Source organism: Archocentrus centrarchus, chromosome 16 (assembly GCF_007364275.1).
Source record: "Archocentrus centrarchus isolate MPI-CPG fArcCen1 chromosome 16, fArcCen1, whole genome shotgun sequence".
NCBI classification, from domain to species: domain Eukaryota; kingdom Metazoa; phylum Chordata; class Actinopteri; order Cichliformes; family Cichlidae; genus Archocentrus; species Archocentrus centrarchus.
In genome coordinates this window covers 37,843,359-37,862,633 of record NC_044361.1, presented here as the reverse complement: position 1 = coordinate 37,862,633, position 19,275 = coordinate 37,843,359, and the positions used below count along the sequence as shown (strand labels likewise).

Genomic DNA, 19,275 nt, shown 5'->3' with positions numbered 1-19,275 from the left:
GGCTAAAATCCATTCTGTAGAACTCTGTTGAAATAATTACAATGCTGTACATCAGGACTCCAAATGAGCCTTGTGCTTTCTCTGTGTGCAACCACCATCCTTTGTTACTCTGCCTTTTACATATCGTCACTTCTAATCATTATAACATATATATTTATAGATCTACGGATTTCCTCATCTTCCATTTACTCAGTGCAAGCACGCGCACACACTCACACACATACGCACAGACACATTTAACACATTTTCCCCCTTAGGATCTTTAAACAGCATCATGTTTGCATTCACTGTATCAAGCCTGCTTGTACATTGAGAAACTAACCCAACCAACTTGTGTTTGCTGAACTCCTTTTGGACGTCCTAATTGTCCCTCCTTTAGGCGGCATTGAGGTTGAGGAGTGAACAGAGTGCAAAGCCTGCCAGTCTGCACGCCGTCATCTCTGAGGTGTCCGTCGATGAGAAGGCAACCTGCCATTGTGGCTCAACGTGATGTTTTGATTTCTTTTTCCACTCCCTCCCCCTTTTTTCTCTTTGTTGCTGCAGGGCCAGCCTTGGCCTACTATCCTGGGGGGTGGGATAAGGCGTTAGAGATTGGAGTGAGTTGTTGGGGAGCAGGAAGCGGCACTGAGGGGCAAATATAGGTGTATGTTTGGCAGTCTGCCTCCTCAAACACTGTTAATTTTTTCTTCCCAAGTTTTATGTTGAAAAAGAGAGAAATTCAGAGGCATGTTGAGCTGCGTACAACACCAAAATTTGGTCAGGAATAGAGAGAGCGGAACAGCAATGCAACAATACTCTCAACAGTGAAAATAAAGAGACATAATCATGATTATTACATTGTAACCATTTAATACAGGGGTAAACATTGCGTGATTACCTTTGCTATGCTGTTTATTACATGACTGTATGATGCACATATAGCAGCTTCATCTGCTACTTTGGCAATCTGTCTCCAGTGTGAGCCAGCAGATCATATACAAGAAGATGACCAGTAATTGGTGATTTCAAAACATCAAATGAAATTGAGAGAGACACTGTTCTCATTCTCTCTTTAATTGGTTAACTTGATTTTCTGTCATTGTGACTCTTCTCCTCGCCCTCCTTTCCCCCTCATGGTCTCGGCTTCATCCAGCCTTTGAGTAGAAGTACAAAGCAGGGCAGTATGTGTGTTGTGTGTCTGCTTGTTTGTCTGAGAGCACTGAAACAAAAGAGGAGCTGTGGGGTGTGAGGCAGAATTTGGGTCACACCTCTGTCTGCAGGTCCATGAGCTCCTGGCCTACAAGAGGAATGGTTGCACTGGTCTTCTCCCACTCCACTGTCTGCAGCTCCAGAGGGGAGGCCGCTACTGTCTCCAGGTCCTTCCGCACCCAGGAGGGGGGTGAGTTGGTCTTACGAATGCCCTCCCATGCCCTCTTGCTCGGGGTCTGCTGTTTGTCCTGATGGGGAAAAGGACATAAGGGAAAAGTAGGTTTGTCTAAGCTCTTTATAGAATTGCTGATGTATGTCAGCTATTTTGGTGGCTCTACTTCACCTCAAGCTACATTTATCTGTCAATCTAATGCACTCATAAAGTAACACTTTGGCATTGTAAACTGTTAGCATCCACCTGGTCACCAGCAAACCATCTAGGGTTAGTGGCAGGGTTAGGTTAATATCCAGCTGCATAGAAAAAACAAACATTTTAACCTAAATAAATAAATAAAGTCCTGCCAAAATGAATATATGAGACTTGCCTTGAAAGTCTTTTAGCTTCTGAAAATGTGCCTATTTAACAGGTTGATACGTAAAACCAAATCCTAACCCTTACCCAGAGATCACCAGTGACCTGGAAAATGGTAAGTGATTATAAAATATGCTTATTCCATTTCTTGCTAAGAGTCGAATAAGAAAACCACTCTCCCTTCTTTGTGTTTACCATTGCTCCCACTCAGTACTTATTAGCTAAGATTACCATTAGGAGACTTTGTAGAACAATTTGCCTAGATGTAAATGTAAAATAACATTTGAGTGCCTCTAAAGTTCACTGATTTGTATGTTGTAGTTCAAATCATAATTATTAATATTTAAAGTATACAACACTAGGGCCTGTGGGCTCTAAGTTTTCTAATTTTACATGTAGATGGTTGACAAAGAAATAAACAAAATAAAGTCTCATTAGGCCACTATACAGAGACCAAAACCATATGGTGGCATTGATTCTCCATTAATGACCTCTAATTGAAGGATGGAACATGGGTTCTCCAAATCATATGCCCCCATTTGGTGTTTGGGTTGAGATCTGATGGTTGTACTATGAAGCAAATTCAGCATAGCCATATTTTCTTTGTGTCAACTAGCTTGACAAAACTGGGGTTTTGTCACACAAAGTAAATTGATAACGGTGGTTATCAATTTTCTTGGTTAGTCAGGGTTTGTGCTTTAACTCTGAGTGCTTCACACCCATTCACACAAGCACTTTTTTCTACATTTAAGTGTTTATATTTAACATTCACACTTCAATGAACACATCGGAGTGCAACTCAGCGTTCAGTATCTTGCCCAAGTATACTTTAGCAGGCAGACTGGAGCAGCAGGCGATTGAACCACCAGCCTTCCAATTTCAACCTTCCAACCTGCTCTACATCCTGAGCTACAGCCGCCCCATTAAAAGCACATTACCTTTTTTTTTTCTTTTGAACAAATCACAGTGAAATGTATTTTATTGATTATATATTTTCTAAGATTAAAAACAACAACACTAACCACAATAACAGTAATTCAATCTGTGCTTGATTTACTGTAATGCCAGCAGCATCTGTTGCAGTTGAGAATCAAAGTAGAAAAACAATCATCGCTGCTTGTAAAACCAGAGTTTGCATATAAGTTACCATAGTTATTCATCCAGGTTAAAAGAGATACACATTTATGACAACAGTCTTACACATGTGGTAGTACACAGCTCTGGTAACTTAAGGCCAAAGCATTTGATTCACATCATTGTCACGCTAATGAAACCATTCAGTAAGACACTAAATGGTGAACTGCCATTTAGTGGGTTATCCTGGAAGACACCACTTTCACCAGGACAGAAATGTTCCATTAAAGGAGATCACTCAGAACAACTCTGCACTGATTTGTTGCCCTATATCAAACCAAGTGCACCCAAATTATGCCAACAAAATGCCCTCACAGCTAACAGAACCACTGGCTCCATTCCTGGCTTCAGATTTTTCCTTTAATTTGTTATACACCTGTTTTTGTAGCTTATTAGTTGGTAATAATTCTGAAAGCTGCATTTGTAAACAAACTGTAGACACTAGAGTCCACACATCAGCGTTCACTGCCGAAAAGGGTCAATCCATACAGTACACAAACAGAATTGACAGATTTGGATTTTGTGGGAAGTTGTGAGAATTTCTTCTGCTCCACTGCAGTGTTTCAGTCTTTGTGCAAAGCTAAGCTAAGCTCTTAGCTCCAGCACTGATGTAAGATATCACCATCCAAGAGTTCTCATCTAATCATCACCAACAAAAGCAAAAATAATATCCACCTGCTTCCCAAAATGTAAATCTATTCCTCTAATGAAAAGCCCCACAGAATGGACATAAATTGCTGATTCAATCTAAATTTGGTGTAAACAGGACTTAATATACTAATAAGGATTATGATGCCTTTGTGCATCTCTATTTTTAAGATTAGACTTAAAACTTTCCTTTATGATAAAGCTTATCGTTAGGGCTGGATCAGGTGACCCTGAACCAGCCCTTAGTTATGCTACAATAGGCCTAGGCTGCTGGGGGGTTCCCATGATGCATTGTGTGTTTCTTTTTATTCACCTCTCTGTTTATACCCCTGCATTTAATCGTTAATTATTATTAATCTCTGTCTCTCTTCCACAGTGTGTCTTTTGTCCTGTCTCTCTCCCCTCAGCCCCAACCGGTCTCAGCAGATGACCCCCCCCCCGAGCCTGGTTCTGATGGAGGTTTCCTCCTGTTAAAAGGAAGTTTTTTCTTCCCACTGTTGCCAAGTGCTGCTCATAGGGGGTCATTTTGACTGTTGGGTTTTCTGTGTAATTATTGTAGAGTCTATACCTTCAATATAAAGCACATTGAGGCGACTGCTTGTTGTGATTTGGTGCTATATAAATAAAATTGAATTGAATTGGTTTGATTGGGCAGCACGGTGGCATGGTGATTAGCACTGCCTCCTCACAGCTAGAATAACATCTAGAAGGCCTGGGTTCAATTCCACCTTGGCCCAGGCCTCTCTCTGTGGAGTTTGCATGTTCTCCCCATGTCTGCATGGGTTTCCTCCCACAGTTCAGAGACATGCACTTACTGGGGTTAGGTTAATTGGTCACTCTAAATTGCCCTTAGGTGTGAATGGTTGTCTGTGTGTCTGTGTTAGCCCTGAGACAGGTTGGCGACCTGTACAGGGTGTACCCTGCCTCTCACCCTATGTCAGCTGGGATAGGCTCCAGCCCCCCCACGACCCTGAACAGGATAAGTGGAAGAGAATGCATGGCTTGATGGATGAATTGATTGAGGCACATCCTCAAACAGAATCTTGTACTCAAAGTGGATTCAAAGTACCTAAAGTAGAGCTCTCTGCCTCTTCCACTTTTTTATGCTATTAAAAAAAAAGAAACTAGGTCTCTGATTCTGCAAAAGTATTGCACACGTTGGAGTGGTGACGCTGGACCGACTCTAAAGGAGCAGAATGAAACAGAACGCTACATTGTCGTGCACCCAGGACCCACTGCACCAGCATAGGGTCTGACAATGGGACCATTGTCAGATCCTATGCTTATTATTAGTATCCTAATACTAATTAGTATTAGTATCCTAATACTAATAATGGCAGCCAGGGTACTAATAATGGCAGCCAGGGTGCCATTGCCTGGCTTGTAGAGGTCTGTGTGTCCCTCCATGGATATGCCTCCCCAGACTGACCCACCACCAAACCAATCATGCTGAATGATGTTACAGGCACCAGAACGTTCGCCACAGCTTCTCCAGACTCTTTCACGTCTGTCACATGTGCTCAGGGTGCCCCTGCTCTCATTTGTGAAAAGCACATTGGTAGGTCCAGTGCTGGACCTACCAATTCTGGTATTCTATGGCAAATGTCAGTCAGGCTTGACAGTTCCAACCAATGAGCACAGGGCCGACTAGAGGACGTCAGGCCCTCGGGCCATCCTCATGAAGTCTGTTTCTGATTATTTGGTCAGAGACATTCACACCAGTGGCTGCTGGAGGTCATTTTGTAGCTCTGGCAGTGCTCATCCTGTTCGTCCTTACACAAGGAGCAGATACCAGTCCTGCTACTGGATTAAGGACCTCCTATATCCCTGTCCAGCTCTCCTAGAGTAACTGCCTGTCTACTGGAATCTCGTCCATGCTCTTGAGCCTGTGCTGGGAGACACAGCAAACCTTCTGGCAATGGCGCGTATTGATGTGCCATCCTGGAGGTGTAGTGCTATCTCTGTAGGGTCCAGGTATGGCCTCACGCTACCAGTAGTGACACTGACCCTAGCCAAATCCAAAACTAGTGGGAAAAAAAAAGGGAAAAGGTGAGGAGGGAAAAATGTCAGTGGACTCCACCTGGAAAACCATTCCTGCGCTTAATTTCATTAACACCAAAGCAGCTGAAACTGATTAACAACCCCCTCTGCTACTTAACCCTATAACTCCGGATGTGTCACAGAAGTTTAACTGACCTGATGCTAAACTCTGATTAAAAAGGGCTCCTTTGAAATTTTGAGCAGTGTCTATATTTGAGCCTGTATGTATGCTTTTGACCCTGTGTGGATTAGAGAAAATCCAAAATTGAAACTCTTGCACCCAGTTCTTGTTTTCTTTTTAATAAATTAAAGATGTGGGCTGTACCATCATTTCACCCTGGAAACAGAACAGATCACAGAAATCATTAAAAGCCCAAAATTCCATGTCATTCATGCCCATGATGAGTGTATGCAAACATCTGACCACATGATTAAAGGCAGTTACTTTCACATTTCATATAACATATTTCATATCATATGATTGTGCAATAAATTAACAATAATAGTGATAATAGTATAAGGTTTGTGTTTCTGTGTTTAGGAGCCCTAAGGATATCATTATATCTTTCAAAAAGGAATTTAAAGTAGTCTCCCACTTCTAGTGAATCAGGAAAATAAAAAATGTACCAAAAGAAATAAATCAATCAAATGAATGTATTGACACCAAAATGAAAGTGCCTAGTAGGATTGAGTGGTATCAAGGTATTATGGCACACTACAGTAATATTCCAAAGGTGTAATTTGTGTTCAGGTTTTAATGTACATGATACCACCAGTAATACTCATGCTTTACTGGTGGTACTGGCAGTTGAGGTGAGAATGATGGTGAGGGGCCATGGGACAATGTTGCAATTCCTAGAAAAATTAAAAAATGCCTCTGTGGGAGTATTTTGGGTTTAGTCCTGATGATAAAATTAAGCCAGCCATCACATCCTTGTTGGCTGGCTCAACTTTATCATCAATGAAAGAGTTTGTAGCTGCTTTAGCCACAATTTAGAAACTTGTGGCTAAAAACTGATGTGTCTCTATCTGCTGCAGCAACAAGTGGCAATGTGGTAAACTCATTATCTATGGAGAGAAGGCTTTCATTATCATTCATACATGCTGTAATTAGGGATGCTACTAGCAACATATTTCCAAGCCAATCACAAGTTTACAAGTAACATTATACCCCAAGTGTAGCTAAATTTTAAATTTTCATTTCCTAAGTACCAAAGCGCATATTAAAAGATGCCATGTGGCCCACTTGAGCTCTTCATATCTTTGCATTAGTGTAGAGGGAGTTGGGGGTTGATGTACACCTGGGCTGCACAGCCACATGCCCTGCCACTGCCATTCCACAGGTTTGTTTCCAGAATCCCATCTAAGCTACATTCACTACTAGAAATTTAATGTGGTACCAAAATTTCAGTTTTGTGGCATCCCTTTGAATTTATTTACCTATAAAACTGGACTGCCAGCTCAACATTTGGAAAGAATTGCTGTCTCAAACCGCATACATACTAACAACATTTTATTTGTGTTAGGAGAACAGCTGGTGCACTCTGCATTTATAAGGAAAACACTCTGCATGTCTCTTCCTCGGCAGCTGCCATCTTGGCTAAGTGTTTGCACTAGAAAAGGGAGGAAACACCAAAGAATTTTGAGCTACTGTAGTAGGAGGACTGATTGCCAGGGGCGATGGCAGTTAAAATGCTGCCATCTAGCTAGCCTGGTGTAACATTTGCTATTACTGTTACATGTTACATGTTATCGTGTGATTAATTGTCTTCACTGAATAAGAATTCAGTAGTTGAGACTCAACATGTTACAAATTCCACAGCTATCAAACAATTTTTGCCTTGCTCAATTAGCCAGAACACTAGCCTGTTTAAATCATGCATAACACAAGTGAGCACGTAGTGTACATAGTGTACTACATAGAAATGTAGTACCATAAGTATCTGAATTGAGGCACATAATGTGTATTTGGCTAGGTTTGTAGTTGGAGTTTGTATGCTCACCCACAGTTATTCCTCTGCATACCTTCACAGATTAATACCGTAACAGGGGTAGGCAATTAATTTTTGCCAAAGGGCAACATGACAAAGCTGAATTGTTGTTGTTGTTGTTGTTGGGGGGGGGGCAGGCACCACTGCGTTTACAAAGAGATCAAATTAATACTGAGCAGAACTGAATTCAGCTTATTGACGCGGGCCTCCACAACAGTCCCAGTTTCTCATGTGGCCCTTTGGGAAAATTAATTGCCCATCCCTGCAATAAAAAAAAAAAAAATAAGAAATTGAAAATGGCTGCACTTACAAATCAGCAGGCAGCTCGTTTGGTAATTTGTGCTAATTAAAGAAGGAAAGGGAAACATTAGATATTTAGGAGGGAAGGGGCAGAACAGAATAAAGTTAAACTCTTTACACTCATGTTGGTCTTGTCGCTGCTGGCAGAGGACACACTCCATCTTTTGGCAGCTTTGGCGTCAACAGGTGGAGACTCTCTATCCTTGTCTGCACTGTGAATCTTCCTGTTCAGGTCCTGAAACATGTCCTGGTGGCGTTTCCGGGTGTGCATTATTTTCTACACAGGGACATTGCACGTTATGTACAAGGTAAACAGAACAGGCTACCATCACTCCTATTTTAAAAAGAAATCTATGCAAAAAATTTAGTGGTTTGAAAAGCTAAGATATAGCTTCTTTTTTTGGTCTAAGTATAAAAAGCTCTGTAGGAATCAAAGAGACTAAAATTACCTCAAAGTCAAGCTCTGCATAGCGTGATTTTCGTCTCTGGGGGGAGATGAGACAGAGAGATTAAAGATGTGTCTTGATATTGTGGGCCTTTTGAGCAGAAATGCTCAAGTGTTTCCTGAATGTTTCACTGTGTATCTCCACATGAGGCAGTTAATAAAGGGTGTCTCTGGGACTCAGAGAAGAGCAGTGCGTCACGAGGGAGGAAACGAGGTTTGCTGCTGGTCATTTTGATGCCGCTGGCACAAGTTTGCAGTAAACAGATTGTGACCAAATGACCTTTCAGTCCTCAGTCACTGAGTGGTGAAGGAAGCTCTGACCTTCAGGCTGCCCGGTTGCTGTGGCAGCTGCCACCTCGCACGACATTATAGAAGTGTGTTTTACCCTGAAGTGAAAAGACACCAGCAAGCAGATGTCTGGCTGCTCTGTGCTGATCGTCGTGTCGTCTTATTCTGCCACTGCTGTCTGCAGCAGGGGCTCGGTCAAAACTAACCTTTTCAAAGACACTGCCATTACGTGGGTCACAAAATGCTGAGATACTTCTTGTGATGTGAATGAAATAAAGGGACTTAGTGATTATAATGGCACTGGCAGATATGTAGGACAGTGCTTCTCTGTGGAGATCTAATTAATGCTGTTTTTGTGAGTCCACCGAGGCAAGAACCCGTGCTGCTTCTCTGTTTGTCAACACAATTACACAAAAAACTACACAGCCAAATGTCACTGATCTTGATGAATTGGTGAAGCTCAGGCAAAGGAAGAACTCCTGAAGTTTTGGTGTGAATTTGAATAACTTTCTATAAATAAAAAGATATATATAGCTGAATGATTAGACATAAGTGCCCCTCTGCTTGTTTGTCAAGACTGAGTAACGCTAGCCAGGGCAGATTTGACTAAACTTGATAAAGAGGAAAACCTCCTGAAATTTTTGTGTGGATGTGAATCACTTTGTGTAAGACTTTGTAATAGGGGTTTGGCCTCAGTGGAGGGTGCACTGCCTTTTATCTTTGTCTCAGCAAGATTAAGCAAAAACTAGCAGGCTGAATTTCATCAAACCTGGACTCTGGGCAACAACCGATACAAACAAAGCCAAGTTTTGCTGCAGCCAAGATTTTCTTAAAATTAAAAATCATTCCTTTTTTGGCCTTCAGCGATTGCTCTGCCTCCCAACTTGATCATAGCTTTTTTAAATTTCTTCATCTAGTGTTGTGCTGTGTATACAGTACTTCAACATATATGGTACAAACCGTGCCACATAAATGATTCCAGAAAGAAGTTACACAATATCATTGGTTTCCTCATCTTTCTATATGAATGGCTGCAGTCCAAACAGACAGGACAGACAGTAAGCAGTTGGGATGTTTGGCATCATTCATTAATAGGAAAAAACCCACAATAGCTACTTTAGAGATTACTAGCCCTGTAGTGAGAAAGTGATAATAAACAGATGTGATGAAATGAAAGTGATGTTCAACACAGTGACACAACTCTCAAACAGGCAGTAAAAAAAAACAAAAAACATGAGGCTTATCTGAATTATCATATCACACATGATAAATTCTGCATGATGTCCATTTCCACATCACTAAACCCATCAAAGCAACAACAAAGTCATGTACCCACCACCCTGCTGTTTGAGAAACACTCTCAATAATTTATTCCAAACGGGTTTTTTATGTTCTTTTCTCAACAACTGTTTACAAAAAGTCCCCGTATCCTGGGGCTGTTTCACATTCCAAAACTTCCAGGAAAGAAAGGGATTAACGTTTACGAGCTACTTGAGGGCCTTTCAGAGTTGTATTGACAGAAACTTGGAAGTGGTAGAAAAGATGGCAAATATTTCAGATGAAAAGAAAAGAGTGGCTTGTCTTAATGTTGTTCTTCTGATGGGAATAAACAGAATTCTATATTTATTGAGAAAATGGGTAAATTGTTGAAAAACTAGCAAAACTATCATCAGCGTATCACACTATCAGATCAGAAAACTCGCTAATATGTATTTAAAAGTATTTACTTATAAATCAGGGAAATTTAAGGCCAGTCTTTTAGAAGAGGCCGTATCAAGATGTTTCTGCAGTCCAAGTAAATATCTGAGAATTCATGATAAACACAAAACACAACCTAACGTGCATTCATTATGTTTAATATGAAGTAGTAGTATAGTAGCAATAATACCATAACAGGTGTTGCAGTCTTACCTCCAGTGAGCTCATGGACAGTGTGGACACAGTCTCACTCTTGGACATCACCCCAGAATTTCCAGACTCTCCTCCGTCACACATGCTGTTGGCCACCTTGGAATCTCTGGGCACGTTCTGCAGGTTGTGTGCAGGTGAGTCTCTGTCAGAACACGACACACTGACCTGGTCAGCCGGCAGGCTCTTCAGCCCGAAGCCAGGTACTGGCTCTCCACTAGCGGGGTTAGCCAGGTGGATGAGCCTGGTCTGAGGAAGCTGCTCAATGCTGATGTTATACTTGGCCGTCTGCTCCTCTTTCCCTTTGGACGGTTTCAGGGTCCCTGTGTTGTTTGTCGGTAGAATGACATATCCCGGGCCTTTGCCAGCACCCTCAGAGCTGCTGCCTTCCCCATTCCCTCGAGGCAGATCTCCATCCAGCTGCTTGAAGAGTTCGCCGTCGCAGATGTAGATGGATTTGGCACCCGGCAGCTCGGTGCTGATTCCCTTCGTGGTGCCTTTCTCCCTGCGCATTGTCAGAGTGTGGCTTGTATAGTCAGCCATATTCTGGAGGTGAACCTTAGCCATGCTGGCTGGCATGGTGTTAAAATTAGAACCCTTCTGAAGGGTGAGGGTCCCAGACGAGGCCTTCTCTTCCCCCTGGAGGGATGAGCGCTTCATGGTGCCTAAAGACATCAGAAAGAGAGAAAATCTGTGTGAGATGAAGGGTTTACTGCATTTTATCCACCTGGGGGTCCTGAGACAGAAAGCAGCAGTGAAATGTGTGCTATATATCTTGTAGTGTTAAACACATTACTTTTGCACAGTATGCAACAAGGAAGGGATTTTCTAAATCAGTTAATAAATAATTTAAATGATAAGGTTCTTCCCTGAAAATACTTCAGTTGCTAATTGTATTTTAACAAACAACTAACCAGTATAACGTACTTAGCCTTCCATGAACGTGCTGCTGAACCTGGACTGCAGCTGGCAGTCAGACCTTACTCTGGTTGAGCCCCTGAACCTTTACATTTACTTTAAAGTAGAGGATGAGACAAGATCCTCTCTGGGGAAGCAGCTAAATGATATTGCAGGAGCTCCAAAACAGCAACCTGGCCAGCAAGTCAGCTGGTAGGGAAAACACAAACAGGAAGTGTAGAGCCTAGCTGGCTAGCAACTAACAAACTTCTAAACTAAGACTGACGGGCTTTTGCACAGGTATCACCAGCAAAGGACACAGTAAAACCTCTGACAGGACAGATGTGGTGTCAGCAGCACACGACTCTGATGTGTTTTTCTTCCTTGTGAGGACACACATGTTCTGTGTAGTTCAGGGGTGGGCAACTCCAGGCCTCGAGGGCCGGTGTCCTGCAGGTTTTAGATGTGTCCCTGATCCAACACACCTGAATCACATATAGAAGTCATTAGCAGGACTCTGGAGAACTTGACTGCATACTGAGGAGGTAATTCAGCCATTTGATTCAGGTGTGTTGGATCAGGGACACATCTAAAACCTGCAGGACACCGGCCCTCGAGGCCTGGAGTTGCCCCCCCCCGGTGTAGTTCTTTCAGTGTACCCTTGTCTTCATGAAGGTACAGCAGTAGAGCTTTACTGCATGAAAAAGACTTCTGTGTCATTTCTTTGCTAGACTTTGATTGGGAAATATGTGCTGAAGGAAAATGTTGCAGAAAAGTGAAACCAGTTTTGATATGAGGAACATAAGATTATCTACAGCAGCAACATTCAGCTGGCCATGGCATGACCTTGTGGCCCAAGCATATTTCACCATAACAGCTCTTGGCATATGGCAGCAAACATATTCCATACCATGTTGAGGGCGCTGAACAACATCAGACAACACTCCGTACTAAACATCCTCTGATCGTTTTCGGTGGTTCCTCCTCCGACTTGACAAACAATAAACAGCCGTCTCTCTCTCTTTGTTCTTTTCTGCCATTTCTTGCTCGAGCCTCTCTGCTTCACAAAAGCTTTTCTCTTCCAGATGCTTCTCTTGATATCCTGTCTCAAGAGGTAATCAGATTTTCACTCCGAGTGGATTTTAAAGCATCAACCAGTATCTGATCCAGTGCTGTTGGGAGGGACTTAATTATACAGCATCAGTGTTTGACAGGCTCAGACAGCCCTATTTATCTGCTCAGCACACGTTCATCCCACTCCCATCAGCCTGAACTGAGTTATGTAGCAGTAATATGCTGCATCTCTTGTCAAAATAGCTCCTTGGCGTAGGGAGGCTGCTGTGATGTTCGTTGCATGACACAAGCACAAAAATGAGAGGGAACATGGCTCACATCTGTTCCACCATCAATGAGGAATTTGATGCAGTCAAAATACAGAGAAGGAGACACAAAGGGACATCTGTAGCTTCCGAGGAGCAGTCCCCAAAGTCAAATCAAATGCAAACACACAAACCCAAAATCAAACACGCGCAACCCGGAGCTTACCTGATCTGCAAGCCATATCCACATCTTTCTCAAAGTCAGTCTGAGGACAGAAAACAATAAATATTAGATTAAGAGTGCAGACATGGGAAAAATATCATTTGAGGGGATTTTAAGCCTTCATTTGATGACTGCAGTGAAGAGAGGAAATGAGGAGAAGACACGAGGAGACTGATATACAATAAATGGGCCAGCCTGCTAGGAATGAGCCAATAGAATCACTGCATTAGCAAATGTAATGCTGCATTTTCAGCATTACTTTTAGTTATTTTAAAATAGTAATTTCAAGTAATCAAAAGAAACTGAAGACCAATGAACAAAACTGAGGTTCATTAATATTCAGCTTTATTATAAATTTTTTCATCTGGATACAAATTTGGGGTCTTGTGGAATTTCCTAGCTTTATTCAGACCTCTTCCCAAAATGTACACACAGGTACACATTCTAGCATGATGCCATTTCCTGAACAGTCCTCTGTCGTCATTTTTTCAGCAAGCATTCTTTGTAAATTCTTTGTTGGAGAAATTTGAAAACAAGGCTTTCCATAAAATGTAATTTATGCTTTTCTCTGCCAAGACATGAGAACATCAGAGTTTGGATGATACACATCTTGAACCTTTGCAAGATTTTTCAGAAGCCCAAATTTAAACAAACTGGTTACCCCATATTGAGTTACACTGTCACAATATTTTCTCACATCATACCAAATTTCACTATGATTATGTTTAACAGCAAATCCTGAAAGGTAAAAATAAACATATGGTCTTCATACCATTAGCTGAGCATGGCCATTCTGAAATGACCCTCCTGAATCTCCATTGGTGTCTTCCTGTCGGTCCACCACACGACACTTCACTGCCTCCTGAACCTGCAAAGATCCACCAGAGCACAGATCACGATCTTAATACAGGCAGAAATTTAGACATATAAGTTCAAAAATACTGAAAGAGAGGCCTTTAATGAACAAAGGTAACAACCAAGAGGAAATCTGGCCATTGTACAGCCTGCAGGCCACATCCAGCCCATTGGCTGCATGCATCACACAATTTGTCCTGGAAGTGTCATTTGTCCCACCAAACACTCTTTAATAAACTCCCCAACAGAGAATGGCTGTTTTTTGCAGTTTTGTGTGAAATCACAATCCAACGTTTTTTATTTTAAAGGCGACTGCTATATTTTTTCAAATTTATGTATGCACATGTCCGTGAAAGTGAATGCAGCTTCACTGTAACTGTGCAAGGACCATATATAATAGAATCCTGCTTAATGAAAATGGCAGTGGCTCTGGTATTTTGCTGTAGATCAACATGCTACTAAAAGAACCCATCATCCAACTAACATGCGAACAAAGCTGGTCAAGTTTTTTGTCAACATTTATAAGATCCAAGTTTGTGTGGGATTACGAGATTAAATCCCCAGAGAACTACAAGAGCTTGACTGATGCAGTGGGAATGAATATCTGAACCTTTTCAAGCAAAGCTGCAAAAACAACAAGGACTGTTTTGCAAGCTTTACACGTCCAAGGAAAGAGCAATCAAGACCAGCTTTGATTTCCCACAAATTTGTTAAAAACAGTAAGCCATTCTCTCACAGGGAGTTTATCAATGAGTGTTTGGTGGACTGCGCGAATATGCCCTGAGAAAAAAGAAGCATTCTCCAGGAGAACCATAACAAATTGGGTTTAAAGAGTTTGAAATTACAGAGGAGTTGGCAGCCATGCACTGAATAAAAGGGACTGCGACTGCAGAGTGACTGGTTCATGGTGAGCTTGCCTTATTGGTCCACAATGGTCGCACTTTCTCATATGGCCCCTTGGGAAAATGAATTTCCCACCCAAGTTCTAGAGCCACCTAGAGGATCTGCTCAGGGTGGCTCTAGGCCCTCACCAAGAACCATCTCAACCACCATGGCCACTGTCTGGATTTAGTTTATTTATTATCTCTAAAATTAGAAACATCCTTTCTCAGAGTGATGGTGAAAAGCTAATTCATGCATTTATTACTTCTAGGCTGGACTATTGTAATTCATTATTATCAGGCTGTCCTAAAAGCTCCCTGAAAAGCCTTCAGCTGATCCAAAATGCTGCAGCTAGAGTACTGACAGGGACTAGAAAGAGAGAGCAGATTTTGGCTTCCACCCCAACAGAGCACTTCTCTCTCAGACTGCTGGCTTACTTGTGGTTCCTCGGATACTTAAGAGTAGAATGGGAGGCAGAGCCTTCAGCTTACAGGCCCCTCTTCTGTGGAACCAGCTCTCATCTTGGATTTGGGAGACAGACACCCTCTCTATTTTTAAGATTAGGCTTAAAACTTTCCTTTATGATCAAACTTATAGTTAGGGCTGGATCAGGTGACCCTGAACCCTCCCTCAGTTATGCTGCTATAGGCCTAGTCTGATGGGGGTTCCCATGAGTGTTTCATTTTCATTTTTATTCACCTCTTTTCACTAATCATTAATCATTAGTTATTATTAAACTCTGTCTCTCTTCCACAGCATATCTTTTGTCCTGACACTTATATTTAACTTATAAAGCGCCTTGAGGCAACTATTGTTGTGATTTAATGCTATATAAATAAAATTTAATGGAACTGAATAAAGTTTGGCGGTCACCAAAATCCAGATAAATTATCTTTTATGGACCACAGAATGATATTTTACGCCAGTGGCAGTGGCTATGGTATCTGGTTGTAGATCAACATGTTATTAAATGAATCCATCGCCCAACTAGCATGCCAGCAAAGCTGGTCAAGTTTGTTTTAGTGGTCACCGAAGAATCTCAGACGGAAGCGCTATAGATGATTCGCAGCTACAGTACAAAAGCAAAGCCAAGGAGAAAGTAAATACATGAGGTGAGAGTTCCTGTAAGGTACCTCTCTGCGAAGGATGCAGTGAACCATGACAATGACAAAGCCTTCCAGTGAATCAAACACAGCAAAAAGGATCTGGAATAGCGCAGAACGCCGGTCAGTGATGGCCAGGACGGCTGACATCCATGTGAGAGCCAGGAGTGGCAACACCACACAGGAGCTCCACAGTGACGCCCTGCAGGATGGGGGGGGACCCACAGTCAAGAACAGCACAGGACTACAGTGATTCCTAGCCAGTACACTCTAAGACCTTAGCTAAAATTATTAGCTGTTTTTATATCAAAGGCAATCTTATATATGTAAAAGATAAGGATAAAGTGAGTTTTTTTCATTTGGAACAGCAACTACACCAATCGCCTACTTGGTTGACATGAACTGTTCACTGTGTTAACATAGTGTTAGCCTACAACTCTAAACATAGATTCATACAGAACATCACAACAAATAATTATGTTACTACCACAAACAAAAACATACATCCATTATTTGCTGATATATATGTTTGTAACTCACATATATTACATGCATGTATGTTTAAGATGGTTCAGTCAAACTGTAAAGGATCTAATGCCACAGGAAAGAGAGGGAGGAAGGGTGAGCAGTGGGAGGAAAAAATAAGTATGAGGCTGAAACAGAATGCAGACAAACAGGAGAGGCAGAGCAGAGGAGGACACAGAGAGAGTCTAAACAAGTGTCATTCCCTGACTCATTCCGTTATTCTAATGCAAATATTATTAATAATCAAGCACAATAACTACCCACAGTGAGTGTTGTGAAATTTTTTATTCAGATCTTTTAAATAAACATACTTAGCAGGTTTACTTTTAATTAAAGGCTATCCCAGAGGTGGAAAAATATACTGAAGACTATTACTCAAATGAAATGAGTTGGAGTGTGGAGTAATGCTTTCAAGTTTGCAAATTTGTCTGAAATGAGACTTAACTTCTGCTCTAAGTTGCTATTCATACTCATCTGTCCTCTCTCTCTTTTTAATTAGTTGAACTAATTCCGGTACTGATTAGAGACACAATGAATATTGTAGAATGTATATGAGATTTAATTTAGATATAAATCAGAAATGGATAAATACATGAATAAAGGTCTGCCTCTTATATAAATCTGATTTTCTCTGCAGTTGATACCACAAGCTAACGTCTTTTAAAGCCATGTGGTAGATAGGGTTAGGTTAATATGGAATTTTGACATCTTTGGCACGCTCAAATCTAAAGCATATAACAGACAAACGTATGCCAGTACACATGATTATAAAGGTTACATATCCTAGTTTGTGAAACTAACGCTGTTTATCATGTGACTAACACAGCCAAACCCCACCCCTAAATGGTTTGACACTGAGCTGGTGGATTTGACGTGATTAAGAATTCACAGCATTATTGTTTCATAAGTGAAATTTGTTTAGTTTGTTCTTGATTTTTGTATAATGATTAAAACCCTGATACAAATTATTACTATCATACAAGGGTGTGCACTTCATGCAAGTCATGATTAATCAGTCATGATTAATCAGTCCACATTGGGGTAGTCACTACAGGTAATTTTTATTATTTACCACATAAGATTAATGATAGTGTCTGTGAGGAAGTGCAGGAAGTTGATTTAAAGGAATTTTTTCTTTGGATAAAATATTGTCTATTTGTCAGGTGCTCTGCTCAAATGTTGTGCAATTGTTTTCTAAAGAATGCAGAATGTAAAAACAGTATAATAATGGGAATCCATAAATAAATATCCTCTGTAATTTAAAAAAATCATAGTTAATTTCCACCTCTGGTAATAAACTGGGCCATGCCAAAGCATATACAGCATGGTTTTGCTAATGGTGACCATTGTTTTACTAGGAATCATTTCATATTTCTTGTGTCCCACTGTATGGAGACGTTTCCACCCTGCCCACAGTAACCCTCTATACACATCATTAGTTTTCATGTGAAATTATTAAGAGTTAAATAGTGACTTCACAAAGGCCGAGAAGAAGGAGTTACTCTTCTCCACTGTTGCCAAGTGCTGGTTCAAAGCAAATCTATAATATTGTAAATGACTTATGATGCAATTTTGCATCATATAAATACAAAGATTCAATAGTATTTATATATTTAGAGAATCCCACCTAAAAGACAATTCTAAAATATTTAGAAGCAGCACATGTAGGAACATCAGCTGGAAGTATAGCCTGTTGTGAATGAAGCTGGCTGACAGAGTACAGATTGTGTAATGCTGCTATCAAAGCTAAGGACGGTGAGTTTGCAACATAAATCCAAATGATTTTTTGTTTGTTTTTTTACATTGTAGGGGAAAAAAAGTTGAAATTTAAAATAACTAGGTCTATGGAAACTTCTGATATTTGTTTGGTACTAATCCCACCAGAGTACTGAACACACACCATGCTAATTCATGTTATAGACAAACGCCGTGCTTAGTATTAAAGAATTTGCTCATAGATATCGATGCAAGATTCACTGAGTGCCATGTCTCCTCCTGATATAACATCTCTGCTCCACCCACTTGCTGCTCAAACCTTCTCTTTATGAGCAGCGACCCAATCAGGAGAATGTTGGCTGAAAGCTACAGGAGCTAAAATGGCTTGTTTCAGACAAAGGGGTGGCACCTAGGCCTAGTATAACATAATTAAGGATTATCTTGAACTATGAATCTCAAAGTGTCCAAGAATAAAAATGTAGAGCTATAAATGAGCAGAATAGGTTCACTTTAAGCCACTGGTGTTTTCCTGGCTGTATTTCTGGATTTTAGCAGAGACTAACACACACTGCAAAAAGAAGAGGACAACTAACTTCCCTCTTTCTTATCAGATTCTATTAACTCAATAACAAGAAGCAGAAAATTATTGCCCAGGTTGAAAATAATGGTAATGGTCAACCTAAGAACTCACAGACCACAGCAAGGGACAGCCACCCACCCACCCAGACCGTTAATAAATATATGCTGTCTGCATATAAAGCCATAACCTCTTGAATATATGTTCTAATTAGACATATACATGCACACACTTCCTCATTCACATTCAATCAGTCACACGTGCACAGCTATTTACATGGGTAAAGCTAACAGTTTGCGTTCAGGAGCAGCACATAGGCATCAAGAGCCTGGTGATACTGAATGAAATCCTCCCCGCCAGTGCATGAGGGAGGAGAAAAAAATGACAGAAGGATAAAGACAGAGAACCAATCAAGTGAGGGAGAAGAAGGCAGGCGTACGGTAGAGGAGAGAAGAGAGGTAAGAAGAGTTAAGGAAAAATAATTAGCAGGACTAACATGGCGTTACTGGTAGCTGTGGTGGAAACATCAGCCGAAGAGATAACTCCGCACTTGGCACATTTGAGCGTCATATTGTACAGTGGCACTGTCATCTGACTGCAAAGTCAAATTAACACGCTGTAACATACACAAACAGATACAGATGCACCTGCACATAGACTCACACAGATGCACATGAGCACACACACAGGCACACACGCACATT

General features: G+C 41.1%; 1 protein-coding gene across 1 annotated transcript in view; it reads right to left on the bottom strand.

Moving 5' to 3' along the window:
- Nucleotides 1–1,078: 1,078 nt before the first annotated feature.
- adgrb1a (adhesion G protein-coupled receptor B1a) overlaps nt 1,079–19,275 on the bottom strand; it is a 159,846-nt gene continuing 141,649 nt past the window's right edge. The window contains exons 24-31 of the mRNA XM_030750073.1: nt 19,068–19,166; nt 15,784–15,955; nt 13,686–13,781; nt 12,917–12,956; nt 10,478–11,139; nt 8,283–8,318; nt 7,952–8,110; nt 1,079–1,436 (exon numbers count right to left, since the gene is read on the bottom strand). Of these exons, the coding sequence (XP_030605933.1) occupies nt 1,242–1,436; nt 7,952–8,110; nt 8,283–8,318; nt 10,478–11,139; nt 12,917–12,956; nt 13,686–13,781; nt 15,784–15,955; nt 19,068–19,166 (1,459 nt within the window). The 3' untranslated portion in view covers nt 1,079–1,241. The remainder of the gene's footprint in view (nt 1,437–7,951; nt 8,111–8,282; nt 8,319–10,477; nt 11,140–12,916; nt 12,957–13,685; nt 13,782–15,783; nt 15,956–19,067; nt 19,167–19,275) is intronic.